Source organism: Ornithorhynchus anatinus, chromosome 14 (assembly GCF_004115215.2).
Source record: "Ornithorhynchus anatinus isolate Pmale09 chromosome 14, mOrnAna1.pri.v4, whole genome shotgun sequence".
Classification (NCBI taxonomy): Eukaryota; Metazoa; Chordata; class Mammalia; order Monotremata; family Ornithorhynchidae; genus Ornithorhynchus; species Ornithorhynchus anatinus.
The window spans coordinates 19,375,435-19,398,333 of NC_041741.1; the positions used below are offsets into that span (position 1 = coordinate 19,375,435).

The 22,899-nt window shown below is 43.7% G+C and overlaps 1 protein-coding gene across 1 annotated transcript in view; it reads left to right on the forward strand.

The window, feature by feature from the left end:
• TRHDE (thyrotropin releasing hormone degrading enzyme) overlaps window positions 1-22,899 on the forward strand; it is a 418,324-nt gene that overhangs the window by 218,824 nt on the left and 176,601 nt on the right. Inside the window, exon 10 of the mRNA XM_029079309.2 lies at window positions 10,914-11,051. Coding sequence (XP_028935142.2) covers window positions 10,914-11,051 — 138 coding nt within the window. The remainder of the gene's footprint in view (window positions 1-10,913; window positions 11,052-22,899) is intronic.

Genomic DNA, 22,899 nt, shown 5'->3' on the forward strand with positions numbered 1-22,899 from the left:
AGCTGAGGCTTAAAAAGTTGAAAAAGGGGATGCTCCAGTCCAGAGAAGCAGCGTAAACAAGGATTGGCGGTAAGCAAGTTGGAGCTGGATGGTTAGAAGGTAAACCTGGGAGGAGAAAAGAGTGTGCGCTAGGGAATAGTGAGTGAAGAGGCAGAGAGTGTGCGCTAGGGGATAGTGAGTGAAGAGAGCCAATATTTCATTCTTTCATTCATGCAATACTACTTATTGAGTGCTTACAGTGGGCAGAGAACTGTGCTAAACACATGGAAAGTACAATAAAGCAATAAATAATAATAATGTTGGTATTTGATAAGCACTTATTATGTGCAGAGCACTATTTTAAGCGCTGGGGTAGATACAGGGTGTTGAGGTTGTCCCACATGAGGCTCACAGTCTTAATCCCCATTTTACAGATGAGGGAACTGAGGCACAGAGAAGTGAAGTGACTCGCCCACAATCACACAGTTCACAGGTGGCAGAGCGGGGATTTGAACCCATGACCTCCGACTCCCCAGCCCGGGCTCTCTCCACTGAGCCGCGCTGCTTCTCTAATAGAGACAATCCCTACCCACACTGGCTCACAGTCTAGAGTGGGGAAGATAGACATCAGTACAAGTAAACAGGCATCGATATAAATAAATAGAATTACAGATATATATGTAAGTGCTGTGGGGCAGAAGGGGGAAGAGCAAATGGAGCGTGATTCGAGGTGATGCGGAAAGGAAGGGAAGCTGACGAAAACGGGGCTTAGTCTGGGAAGGCCTCTTGGAGGAGGTGGGCCTTCAGTAGGCTTTGAAGGTGGGGAAGACTGATCGTTTGGCGGATTTGAGGAGGGAAGGCGCTCCAGATGAGAGGCAGGACGTGGGCCAGGGCTCGGCAGTGGCACGGTCAAGATGGAGGCCTAGTGAGAAGGTGAGCACTAGTGGAGCGGAGTTTGTGGGCTGGGATGGAGAAGGAAAGAAGGGAGGTGATGTAGGAGGGGACCAGGTTTGGAAAGAGCTGGTAGAAAGCCTCTACTGTAAGGAGTTTTTGTTTGATGTGGAGGTATCTTGAGACTTTTTACGGAGAGATGTGTGGTTTGTAGGAAGATAATTCGGTTGGTAGCACCGGGAATGGAAGGAGAAGGGATAGTCTGGGGACCGGGAAACCAGGAAACCGGGAAACATGACCAATGCTTGAACCACGGTGACGGTTGCTCAGACGGAGAGGAAAGGGACGGAAGAAACCTGGGAAATCTTTGGGGGTGAAGAACTGCTTGGAAGCAGATGGAATATTAGAGCTGAAAGCAGTGAAGAGTTGAGGTTGACATCAAGGTTGCAGGCTTTGGGGACCGGGAGCATGGTAATAATAATAATAATAATGGCATTTGTTAAATGCTTACTATGTGTAAAGCACTGTTCTAAGCGCTAAGGGGATACAAGGTGATCAGGTTGTCCCACGTGGGGCTCACAGTCTTCATCCCCATTTTAAAAGATGAGGTCATTGAGGCTCAGAGAAGTAAAGTGATTTGCCCAAAGTCACACAGCTGACAAACGACAGAGCCGGGATTAGAACCCACGACCTCTGCCTCCCAAGCCCGCTCTCTTTCCACTGAGCCACGCTGCTTCAGTGGTACTGTTGTCGATAATAATGACAAAGTTGGGGAAGCAGTATGGCCTAGTGGGAAGTGCATTGAGCTGGAAATCAGAGGAGCTGAGTTCCAATCTCATTTGTTCCACTTGCCTCCTGGGTGACCTCGGCTAAGTCATTGACGTTCATCCTGCCTCTGCTTCAGCATCTATAAAATGGGGATTAACTCCTACTTCCCCCTACGTAAGCCCCATATGGGACAAAGATTCTACCTACCCCAGTGCTTAGTACAGTCCTTGTTCCAAGCACTGTGGTTGAGGAGATGTGGGTTCGAATCCCCGCTCCACCACCTGTCAGCTGTGTGACTTTGGGCAAGTCACTTAACAGCTTGGGGCCTTCGTTCTCTCATCTGTAAAATGGGGATTGAGACTGTGAGCCCCACATGGGACAACCTTGTATCCACCCCAGTGCTTAGAAGAGGGCTTGGCAGATAGTAAGCGCTTAAGAAATACCATTGTTATCATTATTAGGGTTTCACCAATTCTGTCATCATTAATCGTGGGTTTATGGAAGGGTTTAGGAAGGAATACCAAGTTTGGATTTGTGGTGCAGCTCACTGTCACTTGGTTCTGGGGTCAGGAGAAGACTCTGGCTCAGTCATGGAGTCGGGTGAAGATGATGGGAATCCTCAACCCCGTGGCTGCCCGAAGAACAGCTTTATTGACAACTCTTCTTGCCTCATTCTACACGCAAAGCACGGGACAGTTGAGTTATGGCTGCCTGTCTTGCCCAAGGTGTTGGGGATGTGAAGGTAATTTCTTTGCTGTTTTAACGCTAATCCTGTGAGGTAATGCTCCCGGACTCCCATTTCCCCAGAGGTGGTGGCTCTCCCCAGGCCCATTCCTGCCTGCGTTACTGCTGTCGCTGCTGAGTTCAGAACTGCCAAGGGACTGTGGAATACCGGAACCGGTAGAAGACACAAAAGTTGGGCAGTAGCAGAAGGAATAGTTTTCTGCAAGTGTGCCCATTTTTAATTGGGAAGATGGAGGTGACCTTAGTTAAGAGCTGAGGATGGGAGGTGTCGGGTTGGAGGGATGGCGCTTGGGGGACAGGGGTTTGACAGGAGAAAATGGGGAAAAAAGGCTGGGGAGAGACAGGAAAATGAGGAATGTTGGAAGATGACAAGAGGGAAATGTGAAGGAGCAGAAGGAAGCAGAGGGAGTGGGGGAAAAGTTAAGAGGGGAGAGAAAGAGAGGGAAGGGAGCAGGAGGTAAGAGGGCACGTAATCCACTCTTCTGAGCAGGTTCTCAGTCCTCAAGTCCTGAAGGTGGAGAGGAAAGAGAAGGAGGAAATCAGGGAAATCTCTGCGGGTGAAGAACTGCCAGGAAGCAGATGGAATATGAAAGCTGAAAACAGTGAAGAGTTGAGGTTGACATCAAGGTTGCAGGCCCTGGGGACCGGGAGCATGGTATTGTTATTGATAATGATGACAAAGTTGGGAAGCAGTTTGGCCTAGTGGAAAGCACATTGACCTGGGAGTCAGAGGATCTTCTGAGCAGGTTCTTGGTCCTGAAGTCTTCCACACTTCTAAAATCGTCTATCCTCTTTCTATGGGGGACTCCATCATCATTATGACTCTCACAAGAGCCTGGTTTAGCGCTTGGAGCACAGTAAGCATAGGTGCCCAAGGAAATAAAATGTGTCCTGCCTGCTGTGTGGTCGCTCCATCACCCTCCTCCTCCTTCACTATCACTGATTAAGTCGTCATCCCTGGCCTGCACTGCCCAGCACTCAAAGGGGTGTGAACTATCTCTTTCCCAGATCTCACTGGGCTATGATCTGCCCACTGCCCCGGTGCTTCCTTGTTCAACCTGCAGCCCAACCACTTCCCCAGTTAGGAGGGTGATACCCAGGATGAGAACTACTCCTGCCCCTTCCCAAGGCATCCATGGGAGAGGGCCATCCCCTCCTTGCCCTCCATCTTGATTGGCTGCCCTCACACCACCGAGGCTTGCTGTAGCAGAGTAGGGTGGGCCTCGGGAAGGGTGAGGGAGGTGTCACAGCCAGGAAAATGGATGGTTTGCCCCCAGGAGAGCCAGGTCAAGGGTGAGAACAGTTCTGACCCTTTCTAATGCCTGGTGAGGGCCGTGAGAACCACACGGATTCTCGGGCAGGTTGGGGGCCATGCCCTGTTGCCAAGAGGGCAAGGCATAGAAATGTCTGCTTGCCTCCATCTCAGATCGCTTTCTGCCTCCGAGGGACAGGATGAGCTACTTCTGCTATCCCTCCCACCCCAAAACTGCCCACATCGTCACCTAGGGTACCTGTATGTAAGCCCTACCCTTCCTTTAATGTTTAGAAAGGTCTGGATGTATCGACCAGTCAATCAATCAATCAATCATTTTACTGAGCACCTTCTGAGCTCAGGACGCTGCCCTACGCACTTGGGAGACTATCCAACAACAGAGTTCGTAGACGCTTTTCCTTGCCCACAATGAGCTTACGGTCTAGGGACTTCTCCCGTCCTCCCACCTCCCCTCTCACTGTTCCTTTCACAAAAATGATCCTGATGTATCCAGGCGATGAGGTGAACTTTCCAGGGGATCAGGACCTCATCTTCGTTCCTTGTCCTGGTAGGGCCTAGCAGATCCAGATTTGTGACCAGCCCAATTCTCCATAACAATTGTACTGAAGTAGAAACACTTTAAACTTCAACCTGGAAATCTTCACAATTCTGAAGAGTTTCTGAATACTTTCACCCCAGAACCTCTGCATCGCCTAAAGCTTTAAATTAGTAGGTGTATTTGGACATTTTAAAACATAGCAATGAGATAAATGAGATTTCCTTTCTGAAATAAAACCTCCTGAGAGGACTCTCTCTAGGGGTGGATGATGTCAAGGATTTTTCCTCATGCATTTTCTCAAGAATCTCAAAACAAACCCATAAATTGGCGGGAACTGACATTTTCCAAGACAGGAAATTCAAGCTGAATCTTGGGCTAACATCGATACAAGGCCGTATTGGCTCACGTATTCTGAAATCTGCAGCAAAGAGAACTTAACCCATTTAGCTCTGGGAAAAATTGAGCTATTCTTTTGACAAAAATTTCTAGTCTACAATCACACATAGATGAATTTTAGGAGATGTGCTTTAGCTATTTCAAATCTAGACTTAGGTGTCCCAAGCCCCTATATAATAACAAAACTAAAGCTCAAGTTTATCTCCCTCTTGGCTTCCCAAGTGGGTTTTGGAAAGGAAATGATGCTGGGGGAGGGCCATGATGGTGAGGACAAAAATGAAAAAAAGAAAGCTCACCTGGTGAATTATGAGATATATTCCTTCCTTCTGCTACCACAGAAGAGGATGGAACTCTATGGAAACTTATCTGAAAGCCTCTAATGATTCACCCACAAGTTCACAAGGTCTTTATGGACCTATAGAAAAAAAAATACAGATTTAGACTTTTTGAATGTAAATGATAATCATGTTTTAACCTAAAGACAGTCATCGTACCACTGTAACAATACTGTGATGATGAAAATAAGAGTTGTTCACAAAGAAGGGTGCTACACATTGTTCTCAAACTGGCTGGTTCCAGGCTGAGTCCAGATTTGACATCTCAATACTGGGCAAGAAGAGACTTAGAAGTTCGCAGGAACATCTTTTTTTTTTTTTCCTGGAGACGTTTTTCCCCTTCAGATGGAGGGCATTCAGTTGGTGGATTTGCAATCTCACCAGCCAACTCTGTAGCCTTCCAAATCCGCCCAGAGGCATAAGGGACTGACTATATGCCTGCCTCTAAACCAGAGTTATTCTGTTACCGTCGTTAGCACATATGTTTCAACCATTATCCATAACATTGAGGAGAAAGAGTATTTTCATGGGTATCTGGAGAAGCTCATTACATTGTTTACAGAATCTGGCCGACATCTTAACTGGAGTTTTCATTGTAAGGGAGGAGTCATTAGATTCCCCTGGTATTGGAAAGTTAGATTGTAAAGATCGTCTCCTGTTCAGTGAATGTGCTAAACATCAGCCGGGAATCAACCAATTTCTGCCTCCCAGATGAAAGACGTCGTGAATACACTTACCACTTACAGTCTAAACAGTGGCACCTGTTAGACATCTATCATCAACCTCATCAACCTCATCATCGTTATTGTCATCATCGATAGTATTTATTGAGTGACTGCACCACTGATAGTGAAATCAGTGGGTGCTGAAAAGGTTGATTTCGTTCCTAGTCGCAGGGGTGCAATCAGTGACATTCTGAGTCTCTGACTGACACGTAAGCTTTCCGGTGCTGGTATAAACTTCCTTGTCTATACTTGCATCACTGGAAAATGGGTTTCCCCACTAACAATTTGGTGAGAGCAACCAAATCTCTATCATTCATTTAGATTCTTGGTTGCAAGTACTGTTTGTGAGTGCTGATTGGGATAGAATTTTCTTCTTCTTCGTATTTACTATCACTCACAGCACTTTGTTGATTCTGCTAAGAGGTTTATAATCACCTTCGCATATATTTTTTAAATGCTATTAGTCTATCTTGTATCTCTCCCAGTGCTAGGTACAGTGATTATCATGTGGGACGCAGTCCACGTCCCCCAAGGAGTTCACCGTCTTAATCCTCATTTTACTGATTAGGTAACTGAGGCCCAAAGAAGTTCAGTGACCTGTCCAAGGTCACACAGCAGATAAGAAGCAAAACTGGGATTAGAACCTAAATCCTCTGACTCCCAGGCCTGTGCTCTTTCCACTAGGCCATGCTGCTTCTCTTGTGTGTGTGATTCTAGAATTCGTCATCAGCGTGCAGTAGGTCCAATATGTGTGATGCAAGACTTTCGGTGATGCTTGCAGCCTGTTGAGTGGAAGGATTGCCCAGATGCTTGGAATCATATTCTGACACCAGATTCCATATCTTCTATTCCATCCACAGGCCTCATTGTGGAGAATTCTGGAATTTGTGGTCGGGTATATTATTTTTACTCCAAACTAGAGATTAATCAGTAACGATACCTAATACTGTGCTTTAAAAGAAATGTAAAGAGAAGGGAAATCTGGAGAGAGTTGGACATTTCCTGTTTTCAAGAGATCATTTTTGTTGTTTTTTTAAACACACAAAACATGGCCTACCATTTGCTATCAGTGAGGTGGGGAAGAATACGTATAACATAATTTATCTGCCAATCTGATTACAATCTGCATGTAATTTACAGTGATAGATCAAAGGCTATCAAAATGATTTTCTTTCCCCCAGCCGCTGATCCCTACAGAATAAATGAAAATTGCTTTCCAAACTTTAATTAATCAGAGAAAATATTTTGGGCAACATTTGGTGTGACCACTAACGTCCATAAATGGATGTTCCAGCTTTCATGAACCAGTAAATCAATTTTTAGTGATTTGCAGTAGCTAATGAGCTATCTTAATGATAGCTGATGTTCATCCCTACTGTTCTGAATTTTACCTGATGAATTTCTCTGCTGAAATTACTTTAGGTATCTGATCTATGTCTATCTTTTGGGCTTTTCATTAGTGAGAGTCCCCAAAATGCACTTTATCTGGGAAGAATAAAAAAATAAATTTGGGTGAGTTTTCTTCCTAGCTTTCTTCACATATCCTATTAAATATACTAAGCATCGTAAGCAGATTGTAATAGATGATTGAGTTCCCACATTTTTTTAATGCTTAGCCCAAGGTGCCGCTGACTACTGATGAGGAGCCTCATTGGACATTTCTTGATTGTGATTCTAAAAGAGTGTGTTTTACTGCCCAGCTCCTGGCCATCTTCCTGTCTCTTTCGGAGTTCCTATTCCTATATCTATCTTTGCCCCAGCCCCACCTCCTCTGCCCAACCAACTCCTTGGGCATCTCTGCCATTCCTCCCTCCCCTGGCCAGTCAGATCTTAATCCTCTGGCTCTGCCAGCTCCCTCCTCTTCTTTACACTATTCTACCTGCTCTCCCCTCCTTCTCTACACATACATCACAGTGTGCTGCCCCCCTGCCTCCATGCTCCATGACCCCTGAGAACACAAATAACTGAGATGAAATGTCACTGGAGCTGTACAGACCAAGTCCACTGTGAACCAACTCCTTCGTGTAAATTCTAGGTCCTGAAGCCTCAGAACAGAGGCTAGTCCATTATTCTGTATGGAAAAATTCCTTAATCATTGTCACTTGGGCATTAATAATTTCTTATTTTACTCTTACATGGGACTTACACTGAACATTAAACATATACATTATCGTATACATTCTATGCATATAAACATGAATATTGAACATATTGGCTGTGAGCCCCATGTGGGACAGGGACTGTGTCCAACCTGATTTGCTTGGATCCATCCCAGCGCTTAGTACAGTCCTTGGCATATAATAAGCACTTAAGTGTTATTATTATTATTATCGTTAGCTCATTCCATTCCAGCAACTGTTTTCAGATGTGTCAAACCCAGGCAGTTTCTCACTTTAACTAGTTCAAAGCCTCCTTTCTTTAACAGTCAGTGGCATTTATTGAGCTCTTGCTTGTAGAGATTACTTGGTAGAGTACAGTCCAGAAGAGTGGTAATAATAACGACGGTATTTGTGAAGCCCTTACTATGTGCCAAGCACTGTTCTAAGCGCTGGGGTAGTTACAAGGTAATCAGGCTGTCCCACGTGGGGCTCACAGTCTTAATCCCCATTTTACAGATGAGGGAACTGGGGCACAGAGCAGTTAAGTGACTTGCCCCAAGTCACACAGCTGACAAGTGGCAGAGCGGGATTAGAACCCATGACCTGTGACCCCCAAGCCCGGGCTCTTTCCACTAAACCACACAGCCCCGACTTGCTCCCTTTGCTCTTCTCCTCTACTAGCCCCAAAGCACCTGTGTACTTATCTGTAATTTTATTTACTTGTATGGATGACTCTCTCCGCGACTGTAGACTGTGAACTCGTTGTGGGCGGAGAATGTCACCATTATTATTGTATTGTACCTTCCCCTGTTTTAGTCCAGGGCTCTGCACACAGTAAGCGCTCAATAAATGCCATCGAATGAATGCATGAATGAACAAGAAGCTGACAGTCTAGAGTCGGGGTACTGGACATGAATATAAATAAGTAAATTACAGGTACGTATATAAACGCCGTTGGGGCTAAAGGTGGGTGAATATCGAGGCACTTAAAAGGTACGGCTCCAAGGGCATAGGGGACAAAGAGGGGAGAGGGAACAGAGAAGATGAGGGCTTAGTTAGGTATTCTCAGTAGGGTTGATCTCCCACAGAATTTCTCCCCCCCACCGAATCGTTTAGCATATGCGCTCCATCAGACTGTAAGCCCGACATTGGGCAGGGATTGTCTCTATCTGTTGCTGAATTGTACCTTCCAAGCACTTAGTACAGTGCTCTGCACATAGTAAGCGTTCATTAAATACTATGGAATGAATAAATTTTTCAAATTCAGTCAGTTCTCTTCTCAGGGTGTGATTTCGCTACCTGTTTTTAGAGAGAAATTTGACAGCAGGTCTTCTGAAAATGAGCATCTGTTTAGATAGAATATTACGTTGGAAGAAATGGTGGAGTGCATACCCAGAGCATCGGTTAAAGCATATGCACACTGATGCAAGTTTTCCTTAAGGCAGGGTTCTCCTAGAAAACAATCCTGTATTAAAGGAGAACGGACCCCAGAACAAATCATTCTCCATGAGAATCTGCTGCTTGCAGAAAGGTTCTGGGGTGAGGGTAGATGGGAGGGGAATAGGCAAACTATATCTAACAGCAGGGGAGAAAGACCCCTGGAAAAGTCTCCCCAGTGGTAAAAAATGCCACTTTTTGCTGAAGGTTTAACTCTGCTGGCTGTAAAATAGGCATCATTGCTTTGTGCTGAAGCTTCAGTTGGTTTTATTTATTCGTGGAACAGCTTTCAACTTTTCTAGTCTTATAAATATTTTTGCAACACAAATGTTCCCCACCCACAATTCAGCTTGGGTTGTATTGCTGTGATCAGTTGCACATTTTCAAAAATGCTTATCAAGGAGATAGTTCTATCAACTGATAGTCTATCGATGAGCTCTGGAATAATTTGTTTTAGATTATTATTTTATCATACATAAACATTAAAATGTCTTCAATAACAGATCATTTGAAGTCACTGTTATGAATATCTTTGGAATTGAATCATCAGATGAAAACTTATGAAGTAGAAACATTAGCCCTATATCCCATAGATTTTCATGCCAATTAATTCTCCATCTGGAAAATCCTCTCTAATTGATGCTTCATTTAAAAAGGTGTTTGTAGGGCAAGTTAATGCATTAGGCAGGCATTTAATAGAAGTCTCCCTGCTGACTCAGATATTTTAAATGAACGGTTTGAAAATTCGTATGTGATCGGTTCATATGTATGATTAAAAATAACTATTACCCACACTTCCTTCTGTGCAATTTGTCTTGCTTCTGAAAGTCCCGATTTGAAGGTATAACTGGCTATTTCAGCCTGTGGTTTGACACTTCTGACTGCTTCTCAAAGAGTCTAAGAAAGCAAGTAACAATTTGGTTGTTAAAAACTTAAGCCATCAGGTCCAATTCTCCTGCTGCCCTCACTCAGTCATGAAAAAGGTGTTTAGGTTGAGGGATGAATACAGATTAAGGCCCGTGGTGCATGAAGGGGAAATCCTCAGAAAGTTGACCGTTTGTCATTCCTGACTCGTCATAGCACTAAGAGGGCATCGTGATTTTTTCCTTCTAAATATTGGTAGAATGTGTTGGATTTAAACTGGGCATGGGAAGCACATTCACATAATCACAGCTGTTAAAATATGGGCAATTAAAAAGCATAGATTGTTATGGTTCCATGAAAGTATACCACAGAATAAAGATTCACGCACACCTCTTTCGATAATCATTCAGAATTTATGGTCATGGATTTCCTTGGCACTGCAGCCAAAGTTTAATAACAGATTCACCAAATGGAATCTTAGAATGGAATACAACAGTTCTGGAATGGAAACACAACAGTTTATACACCGCAATACATTGAAAACATTTTGTTAGTCATTCATTATAACCGGAGTTGCCCCGTGTTCCAATTTACTTGCATTAGCTTCCTCTATTCACCCTTATTCAGAAAAGATTCGAGCCTATCAGCCACTTTGATGCTGTGTCTTGAACTGCCATTTTCTTTTCGGTGAAACTGTCCATGAATTTGCCTTCCCGACAGTCTTGCTTGGAATTGACTCCTCCTTTGTAAGGATGGGAAGAGTTATTGTTCTTAATCGACACACATCATCATTTTCACACTTTTATAAAGATATAGCCGTGTCTCCGAGTCACCCGTGATAATACTCCCTGTGCTGTTTTGCAGGAAAAGCAGAGATTTCTGACAGAAGTCTTACATGAAGTGATGGTACTCGACGGTTTGGCCAGTTCACATCCAGTATCACAGGAAGTTCTACAGGCGACGGACATCGACCGGGTGTTTGACTGGATCGCTTATAAAAAGGTGGGAATAGAGAAAACCGCAAGTGACTTTTGCCTTTTCCCTAGAAATCCTGCAATGTGTTATCCAAATTACGTTACTTCTCTTTAGTCATTACTTATCCTTTGGAAGAACGTGAAGCAGTGAGCTGGGAGCCAGGAGATTTTGATGATATGTAAGTCCAGAGACATTTGGGGCACCATCCTTCTTCAGTCTAAACCTCAACTTCTCTATCTGCAAAATGGGGGACATTTTTCAGTATTTAACCATATTGGAAGGATTACAGAATTAATGTTTTGGAAATATTTTGAGACTTTCTGCAGAGAGATGCTTTGAAAATGGTAATTTCTATGACCCTGTTTGAGGATTTTCTGGGCAATTACACTTGTCCAAATGTACAGGCTTGTTTAGGCTTCCTTGATGACAGGTATGTGTTTTCTACACTGATGAAGTGCCTTTTTGGGGGTACTTACCTCTTTTTCACAACCTTGAATTTAAAATTCATTTTTACCCCAGGGTCAGATTTGAAAAGTAATAAGCCAAGAACTTGAAAGTTTAAACTTTAAGCTTTGACCTGAAGCTGCAGATTTTGGACGGGGATCAGGAAAAATGACCAATCCTGAGTTCCAACGTCTTGGCTATTGAGATTCCCTATCTGGGAATTCAATCCATCAATCCATCAGTGGAATCTAGTGGAGTCAGAAGGTTCTAATCCTGGCTGTACCTCGAGTCTGCTGTGTGACTTTGGGAAAGTCAATTAACTTCTCTGTGCCTCAGTTACCTCATCTGTAAATTGGGGATTAAGACTGCGAGCCCAGGAGGGATATGGACTGGATCCAACCTGATTAACTTGTATCTACCCCAGTGTTCAGTACAGTGCCTGCCACATTCTATGTGCTTAACAAATGACATAAAAAAATCCTGGAGGGCAGGGATGATTTCTACAAATTCTATTATATTCTCCCAAGTATTTCATACAGCGTTCTGCATACAGTATGTGCTCAATAAATACTATAAATCGAATTTTCACAGTCCCTCCAAAATTGCTTTCCAAAATCCACTTCAGAAGTTGAACTGCACAGGCTATAAATCCACCTAGCTATTTTCAATTTTCTTAGCCTCAAGTAGCGTATGGCATGACATCAGCAGCGAGGTGGGTATAGTTGAAGACCTCAGCTAAAGGAAAGTTTCATAATTTGGGATTAGGTTGTGATCTTCTGGCCTTCGAGGTAATTCCAAATATTGTAAGTTGCTCATTCTTTTCATTTGGCCCGTAGCGAATGAAGATAAACTGCCCTCTCCTTAGCTAATGTCAGGGAAATAGTTGGTGACCTTGGAGAAAAAAAAATGTTCTCTCAGGGGCAATCACTCTTCTCTTGAGAGGAGATCTGCTCTGGTTTGTCATTATAAATCCCCATCCTGAGTAATGTTTTGAAGAGTGCAAGCCCACCTAGAAAACGACAGGCTTAGGAAGCCCTGTTTCCCCATAAACTGTCAGGTCACTCTCACACTTATCATTCACGCAGTTATAAAAATACCATAACTTATACCAGCTTGTAATGTCCTCCTTGCTTCGTTTCACTGACCATGTTCTCTGACTGGCACTCCTATCGATAAAAATCTCTCCTTCAGCAGAATCATTTATCTCACGGTTTCTGTATTTGTAAACCTATTGCAATCATTGTGTGTTTGCTTTGTACTTTCCCTGGCTCTCAGTTTGCTTCGAGGTGCTTTATTTATATTTGCATTTGCTTTGCACACTTTCACTTGACTCCGTTTCAAAGATTTCCTGTTGAACTTGAATTTGTCGGATTTGATTCACCCTCAACTGAGCTTTTTCCCCACCCAATTCCAATTTCCATTTGACTCCACTACTAGTGACTTAATCCAAATCTGTTGCTGTCGCTGACTGTCTTTTAATGCCTACCTCGGTCCTGTGTCCCCAGGTCCCTGCTAGTTGGGTTGACGGTTTTATTATCCATATATAGGGTCAGGCCTGATTTATTACTTTGTAAACGGCTGCTTCAAGATCTCCTTTCCCCTTCATGCAGGAGAATCTTCAAAAGGATATCTCCAGACAGGCTTTTGGTAGAGTCTTGAGGGAGGGGATATCTTCTTAGTTCAAGGCCAGTTGGCTTCAAGGTTTGGTGGAACTGGACCTGTTCCATCATTGGTCTGCTTGACGGTAGTAGGTTGCGTCATATGGAGCAATGCAACTGAATGTGGAGGTCCGCTGCCTGGAAATGACTTTGTCCACTGCAAAAAATATCCAGGGTCTCTCACCCTGATTTGCTGGGATGACTGGGACTTGTGCTCTGTAATCACTAGGCTGTCAATACAGTTGTGTGAATGAACGAGTGAATCTCAATGCCTACTGTTATTAAGCAAAGTCCCACTCGAAACTTGGAACTCGAAGTAAGTGGTGGCTTCCAGTCGAAAGGAGCCAGATAACACGATCTGCTCTGCCCTTCCTCCTCCGACAACCCAGCCTGCACACTTCACTCCTCTGATGCCAATGAGCCCTCTGTACCTCGGACCTCTCTGTCTCCCTACTGACCCCTTGCTCACATCCTCCTATATTCGGACCTGAGACTTCCTCCTCCTTCCTAAGAATAATGGTCTTGATTAAGCACTTACTATGTCCCAGGCACTGTTCTAACCACTTGGGTAGATAGAATGTAATCAGGTTGGATGCAGGCCCTGTCCCACGTGGGGCTCGCTGTCTCGATCCCCACTTTACAGATGAGGTAACTGAGGAACAGAGACCTGAAGCGACTTGCCCAGGGTCATGCAGCAGACAGGCTTTTGTGACTGGGCCATGCTGCTTCTCTGTCTGTCTGCATATAATAAGGATGGCATTTGTTAGGCCCTTACTATGTGCCAAACACCGTTCTAAGCTCCGTGCCATTGATAGGGCTGTGGTCCTGCAGGACAGGCGACCGCTCCACCAGCTCAAGAAACCACGAGTACTTCACGGCCATGTTACAAGGACGCCTCTCAGTGTCGGAGGGGGAGATGAGGTGGTTAGATCTGGGGGCCAGGAGCGGAGAGTAGAGTCGGTTTACAAACACCACTCTCTCCATCTTCAAAAATCTATTAAAGTCAAGTCTCCTCCAAGAGGTCTTCCCTGAGCCCTCATCTCTCCGATTTGCCCTCCCTTCTGCATCATCTACGTCCTTGGATATTTGACCCTTAATCACTTTGATTTTCGCCCCATTCTCAGTCCCACAGCACTCATGTATGTAGCCTTATACTCTGGCATAAAATCCACCAGTAATTTCTTTTAATAACTGTCTCCCCTTCAGGTCCTTGAGCTCCTTTTGGGAGGAGATAGTGTCCACCACCTCTATTTCATTATACTCTATATTATGTTATACTATACTCTCAGTACAACGTTCTGCTCCCAATAAGTGCTTGATGAATACAATTGATCGATTGACTGATTGTCTACTGCCCCCAGGCCCAGAGCTTCTGAGAACACCACATGAGTGGCACCCAAATGCTGATTGAGGAGATGAGAAAGTATTGAAGGAGTTTTCCAGGGAATAGGGTTAGCCGCCGTGGTTCTTTTGTCTTCCAAACAGCATTTCATATAAAAATCACACTTTCTGAATGGTTATTCCACTCTCTCGGTAGTTCTGTCCCCTTTGGCGTGGTTAGCCTGATCCGAGAGTACACCTGGGGAGAATCTGGGCACATTAACTGCTCCGTGCTCAAAGTGCAGAACTACTATTGAGCTCTGAGCCCTGGGAATTTAGGAAAGATGAATGAAATTTAATCTCATTTGTGCATTGGTTGGGAGCAGCCATGTTTTCTCTCAGAAACCTTTCATCTGCACTTCTGAAATATTGATTTTTTTGTTCATAATTCTCCTCTGCTGAACAAATTGCCAACATGAACTCTTAATTTGTAAATAAAAGGGTATTAAATAGTTTATTGATTAGTTCTATTTATGCTCACTAATTTTCTCTCTTAAAAATAACTCCTTCCTCACTTTAGTGTAATGCTACCGTAAAGCTTACATAAACAATTTCTAGTTTAGTTAAAAGCTTAATTTCAGTTTAGGAAGTTTCAAATTTATATGTTGCAAAACAAATTCAATAAATTGAGCACTCAGTTTGCAGAACAGTTACTTTACAAAATATTTTCAACTAAATCAGTTATAATAAAGCCAATCTATAGTGCTAATATAATCTTTCTTACTCAATTAATTTGATATCAGCCAGTTCTGGAAACCCTATACTTAGAAAGAAAAACAAAATATTGATCATCCAGTGCCCAATTTCCAACTTCTATAACTCAGTGGGAATTCTCTGCCAAAGTGTTCCTAAAAGAAAATCTGTCAAAAAAAAGTCTTTTACATAAAATCAGACTCATGGATTATTTATTTAAGCGATAATATTCCTCTTTATTCTGCTGCGTTTTGGTAGGTTTATTGAGTATGTATTTGCTTGTGTCCAAAACTAATCCAAATTATCTTTTGGAATCTAAACTATATATGGATCATTTCTTTTCATCTAAATAACTTGTCCCAGATCTCTGTGTGAGTGTGTGTATTTTTTTTTATGGTGGTTGTATTTACAGACTATTACTGGTTCTTTCATAAACTTATCGATAAAAACTTGGTAAAGAATATGGTTTATGTATGTATTTATTGCATCTAGGGAGTGCTTACCTTATATACAACACTGTATTAAGCTCTGGAGAAGACTACAAGGACAAATTACAATAATAATAATAATTGTATTTTTTAAGCACTTACTATGTGCCATGCACTGTTCTAAGTACTGGGGTAGATAACAAGGTAATCAAGATGTCCCATATAGGGCTCACTGTCCTAATCCCCATTTTACAGATGAGGTACCTGAAGCACAGAGAAGTTAAGTGGCTTGCCCTAGGTCACCCAGCAGACAAGTGGTGGAGTCCGCATTCGAACTCACCTCCTCTGATTCCCAAGCCCATGCTCTTTCCACTAAGCCATGGTGTTTCTCCAAATAAGAAGTCAAGTGGCAGGCCCAGGATCAGGACCCACATACTCCTGACTCTTTGGCCTGTGCTCTAACCATTCGACTGTGCAGCTTCTCGGTTGCTTGGGTGGCCTATCAGTCCTTCCTGTGCTGAGGCAAAGGGGCTGAACCACAGACTGACAATCTTCACCCAGTCACGTGACGCAATCGGAGACCCTGTTCATAGCACGAGTGCCGAACAGTACTGACCGCAGCTCTTTGGGCAGTCAATTGTATTTATCGAGCACTTACTGTATGCAGAACACTCTACTAAGCGATTGGGAGAGTAAAATATAACAACCCGACAAATTCCCTTTCCCGTTTTCCCCCTCCCACAGCCCTGAAAGCAGCCAATAGCCCTCCACAAGCCCACGGTGGTGATTCAGAGACCCCTTGCTCTCCCACCTCCTCAAGAGTGCTAGTACCCCTATGCCAGTCCACAGTCGCGGTCATAAAACCCAAGTGGCTCTGTCCCACCTGATGGATCTCCATCCCAGCTTGCAGGGATCAGTTTTGAAGAGATCTCATAGCAGGGTACGGGGTCCCTGGACCACCCCGACAAGCCACACATGTCCCTGGAAAACTCCGTCTCTTCTGACTCTGCTGCGGGGGCCAGCTCTGGGATAGAGATCTCATCCCAAGGCATGTGGACCACTCCCCACTCACAATCCACATACGTGCACAGACAGGCTCCGTGCCCCCTGGCCCATGCCAGAGGGCAGCTCGGGGGGAAACGTTATGTCTCCCTCTTCCCCGGAGCTTTGGCCTGATGGGAAGGTCCTACAACTTCTCATGTGAACTATGTCGACGCCAGAGCTGGAGGCCCCAGAAAATGCTCCGTTATGGGGTCGCCTTAAAGGTATTCACCTGATTGTGTTTCGTCGTTCAAAATCTGATAATCCATTGTGGAAGCCTTAGTTCTACCCAGGTTGAATCGTACGAATAGCTCTCAGTGGCATAGAGAACAGTCTGGAAATTAAATTAATTAATTAATTCATTCAATAGTATTTATTGAGCGCTTGCTATGTGCAGAGCACTGTACTAAGCGCTTGGAATGGACAACTGGACAACAGATAGAGACCATCCCTGCCCAATGATGGGCTCACAGTCTAGTCGGGGGAGACAGATGGGCAAAAACAAGACAACATAATCACGATAAATAGATTCAAGGGGATGAACACCTCATTAACAAAATAAATAGGGTAATAAAAAATATATACAAATGAGCACAGTGCTGGGGAGAGGGGAAGGGGGAGGGCGAAATCCTGAGGTAGACTCCCAAGAGTGACGTTGGGCCACTCACTTAACTTCTCTGGGCCTCAGTTACCTCATCTGTAAAATGGGGATCAAGACTGTGAGCCCCAAGTGGGACAACCTGATCACCATGGATCTATCCCAGCCTTTAGAAAAGTGCTTGGCACATAGTAAGCACTTAAGAAATACCAACATTATTATTACCATTATTAGGATTATCCATAGACCTACAAATATCTGTGAAGCAGTGTGACCTAGTGGAAAGAGCATAGGTCTGGGAGTTCTGACCATGTTGCCCATCCATCTTCACCTCTAACAAAAACTCTTCATCATCGGCTTTAAATCACTCAATCACCTCGCCTCCTCCTACCTCCACCTCTACTCTCCTACTACAATACTTCTTTCCTCTAATGCCAAGCTTCTCACTGTACCTTGATCTCGTCTATCTCGCTGTTGACTTCTCACCCAGATCCCACCTCTGGCCTGGAACTCCCTCCCTCCTCATATGAGAAAGACAATTGCTCTCTGGCACTTCAAAGCCTTCTTGAAGGCACAGCTCCTCCAAGAAGCCTTCCCTGATTAAACCCTCCTCTCCCCTTCTCCCGCTCCCTTTTGCATCACCTTGACTTCCTATCTTCATTCGTCCTCTCTCCCACCTTCACAGCACATACGTATAGACCTGTAATTTATTTATTTATGTATATTAATGTCTGTCTCCCCTCTAGCCAGTGAGTTTGTTGTGGGCACGTGGAATGTGTCCATTTTTTGTTGCATTGTACTCTCTCAAGAGCTTAGCACAGTACTTTGCACACAGTAAGTGCTCAATAAATGCGTTGAATGAGTGAATGAATAATACTAATGATAATTATGGTATTTGTTAAGCTCTTACTATGTGACAGGCACTGTACTAAGCACTGGAGTGGATACAAACAAATTGGGTTGAACACAGTCCCCGTCTCTCATGGGGTTCACAGACTTAATCCCCATTTTACAGATGAGGTAACTGAGGCACAGAGAAGTTCAGTGACTTGCCCAAGGCCACACAACAGACACTGAGTCAGAACACCATTATTCTAATTCTGTACTCCTTCCAGCTTAGACTGTGAACTTTATATGGGAAAAGAACTCTGCCTGCTCTGATTCTTGTATCTACCCCAGCATTTAATGCAGTGCTTGGCGCGTAACCAGTACATAACGATTACTACAATTATTATTATAACGGAGGACTTTCTCTCTTGGATGTCACAGAGTGGATGGGCGACTTTTGTGTCACCCTGACTCCAGTTTTGTGATTTTTGACTCAACAAAATTCGAGTGGTCACATGTAAAACGGATACCGAGATGATGCCAGGACCTCCTTGTCCTGGTACATACCGATATTAATCTTTCTCTAGTTGGAAAATTTAGCAGTTCAAATGATGAAGGGAACGAAAAATCCTCTTAGGCGAACTGGCAGAGTTTAAAATAATTTCCATCAATCTGTGTATTTTCTGTCAATATCTGTGACAAACAATTCCTCAAAAAAGTTTCCAGGGTGGAATGTACTTTTTATGACTATTTTCCTCTTCATTACCAGTGATGTTCATCTTTGACTCTGACATTGTGCTACCCTTACGCTAGATAGGACGTGATATTAAGATATAATGTAAGTGAAATGCCCCTTGCCCTGATGAGGAAGAAGCATCCAGCGGGAGGAGATAATATTGATATTTCTCTGTTAAATGGTTCTGCCACTTAACTACTAAATTTTTAATTTGAGAGCTTCGCTGACGGAGGTACTTTCCGTTTCATACATAGCTGGCTGGCTCCCTCTTTTATAACCATTCCCTTTCACTCGTTTATGCTTTCTTCAGGGCATTTGATTGCTTCCTCTGTCTTCAAGACATATACTCTCTCCCTTCCAAATTTCTCTCTCCCCCATCATTTATTTGACAAAACCAAAGAGAAGCATCTGTGCCTGGTATAAACGTTTAAGCCACAATTAGTCCACAGCCCAAACAGCCCATCCTCCCCACTTACCCCTACCATGGTCACCCTTGCTTCTCTGGGGCCCTTCTTCTAATGCTTCAGATTCCTCAAGCACCTCTCTAGAGGGTTTGGCCACCATTTGCCTCCCTGCAATGAATTCTTTCCCTCCCACTGGCACCTGGTAGAGGATAGCCACCGCAGAAATAACCTGTTCTCCCTCCTACTTAGATTTCGAACCCTATGTAGCTCAGGGATTCTGTCTTTCCTGATTATCTTGTATCTACTCCAGCATTTAATATTGTGCTGACGCCTAGTGAGTGCTTAACAGGAAGTAATCTTGTGTAATCTTGGTGGCAATAGGGGATAATAATAGGAAGAATGATAATAGTAATTCCTGTAAGCACTTACTATGTGTCCAGGACTGGAAATATGGGGCAGAATCGGCTAGCTGTTTCCTGCCATGATCTGCTGCTGACGCCGCCTGCTCCACATGGATGAGAAGCAGCGTTGCCTAGTGGAAAGAGCACAGGCCTGGGAATCAGAGGACCTGGGTGACCTTGGGCAAGTCACTTTATTTCTCTGGGCTTCAGTTCCCTCATCTGCAAAACGGGGACATAATACCTCCCTCCCACTTAAACCGTGAGCCCCACGTGAGATCCTATTAACTTGTATCCCGCCCCCAGCGCTTAGAAGAGTGCTTGGCATATAGTAAGTGCTTAACAAATCCCACGATTATTATTATGTCATCCTGGTGAGTAAATAGGATGTAAAGTGGGTGTTTGCCCCATCTTTATCTTTGTCTCTTTGTCGCTCTCCTTCTCTCATGCTTGACCTCTCTTCTCTTTCTCAATTCATTCTTATTTTCTTGCTGTCTGCTCGATGTTTGAACTTGGGTAAGTCACTTGACTTCCCTGCACTTCAGTTTCCTCATCTGTAAAACGGGGATTCAACACCTGTTCTCCCTCCTATTTAGACTGTGAGTCCTGGGTGGCGCATAGATTCTGTCTGACCTGATTCTTCCATCTACCCCAGGACTTAGAAGAGTGTTTGGGCACTTAATTATCATTATTATTATTATTATCATTATTTCCCCCCCACCCAATATTTGGACTACCATCCTCCCTTAACCACTCAACCTCACCTCCTCCAAGAGGTCTTCCCTGACTGAGCTTCCCCTTTTCCCTCTGTTCCCTCTCTGCCCCCGTCTTCACCTCCCCTCAGCTAAGCTCCCCTTCCCCCCCTTTCCCTCTGCTCCTCCCCCTCTCCCTTCCCCTCCCTTCAGCACTGTGCTCATCCACTCATTTGTATATATTTTTATTACCTTATTTATTTTGTTAATGAGATGTACATCCCCTTGATTCTATTTATTGTTATTGTTTTTGTCTGTCTGTCTGCCCCCATTAGACTGTAAGCCCATCAATGGGCAGGGAATGTCTCTATCTGTTGCTGAATTGTACATTCCAAGCGCTTAGTACAGTGCTCTGCACATAGTAAGTGCTCAATAAATATTATTGAATGAATGAATGAACCCCCAGGAGACCCTCACCCCTGGAAGCCCCAATCCCATGTTTGGATATGAAATGATCACTTCACCTCTATCTCTAGAGTACCTCGGGTAAAATGGACCTTAAAAGTTTGAGACACTGCTGCTGATTCACTTTCCAGCTATTTATCATGTCTTATGTAGCTAGATGGGCACAGCAATTACCCCAGATGAATAGCAGACAGCCCAAGACCTAGAGATATGAGGAGCCTGGTCAACAAAACCGAACTGTAGTGAGATACTAATTCTACAAATTGGAAATGCTCTCCCAGTTACTACTGTTAATAATAGTTGGCTCCTAATTCCAGAGGTTTTTAAAGTCTAGGTTGCAAGCCTTTCCATAAATTCCATCAAGAAGGGCCCAAAGTTACAGTTTTAATTAAGATCATCAGCAGTACGCAGAACGCTACCATTACCCGGAAATCTATGGCTCAGTCTCCGTAAGCACACAGCAGGTATGGTTCAGAGAGGTAATAGTTTAGGTCAAAAAGGAGAGCATTAGCTGCATCAGTAGAATTCCTTTAGCATCCTGAGAACAAAGGATGGAAAATTCAATAGAAAAATCCTTTATTTTAAAAATTATTTAATGCAATACAGTCTGACGATGAATGACAGACTACAAAAATGGAGGAAAGCAGGAGCAAAAGGGAAAGCAGAGACAGTAGAGAAGCCAAGAGAGTGGTGGAAAGAAGAGAAAGCTGGGAAAACATGAATTTCAGAGTAGAATTTCCAGTGCTTAGGTAGTGTAAATTGGCCAGAAAAAACTCAGCAACCTGAGCAGAATTTAGGAATGGACTAGGACTTTAAGAAAATGCAAATTCAGAAAGATAAACCAGAATAAGACAACTTTATTAGAAACCATTATCTCGAGAAGGGAAGCAGTGTTGCCTATGGGAAGAACATGGGCCTGGGGATTAGAGGACCCGGGTTCGAACCTCAGGTTTGCCATGATGTGCCTGCTTGGTGATCTTGGGCTGGTCACTTAACTTCTCTGTGCCTTAGTTCTCTCATCTACAAAATGGGGATTCAATAGAAATTATCAGGGAGAAAGTGCTAGAGAGAGAAAGAGAGTTACCAATTCTTCAGGTCTGTGAAAAGATATTTATAGTGATTTTCTCCTTCTTCCATTTACCGATACCGTTCCTCATAACCAGGTAAAATGTCATGAACTGAATAGGTGCTGAGGTTGGGAGATTATCCCAATATGTAAAGAAGATTAGGCTGTCTCAGTATTGAGTTTGGCTTTGCTAGGATTTGCTCAAAAGGAAAGAAAGGCACTCTGATTTCTCCCACACCCTACTCCCACCCTCACCAATCATGTATTTTCATCAACAACTGAAGAACAGACAAGGACAAAATACGATTCTGAAGAGTGTAGCAAAATCCAGTAAATGGGAAAATTCTCCAAATTTGGAAAAATTCCTTTCCACTTAGACAAAATGTTCATTTTTTTCCAGCTCTTTTTCTCTTCCACTGAGGGAAGTACATCTTCAGTTTTGGGACTCATCACTGTGAGTTCACTCTAATGTGTCTTTTGAAGACATTTTGCACCCATGTTATAACTTCTTAAGTGGGGAACAAATGGAACGAAACAATGAATACATCAGAAGCTTGTTAGTTTTAGACTGTGAGGTTGTCTACTCTTGTCTCTATTCACTCTCTTGTACTCCCAAGTACTTAGAACAGAGCCTCGCACTGAGTAAATGCTTAATAAATACCAGTCCAGCTCCTTTCCTATTGAAAGTTCAGGGGTAGTGGGGCATTTGAGGTGCAAGTAATATCTTCCTAGGCCTTTCCTGCTTCTTGCTTTTAGCAGCAGAGAGAGCTGTGTGACTGTAGGCAAGTCACTTAACTTCTCCGTGCCTCAATTTCCTCATCTGTAAAATGGGGATTAAGATTGTGAACCTCACATGGGACAACCTGATTACCCTGTATCTACCCCAGTGCTTAGAACAGTGCTCTGCAAATAGTAAGCACTTAACAAACACCAACATTTTGATAGTATTTAGTAAATGCCTACTGTGTGCAAATCACTATACTAAGCTCCAGGAGGCAATACTTAGGTGAGAAGGAAGCAGCGTCCCTGACTCTCAAAGGGCTC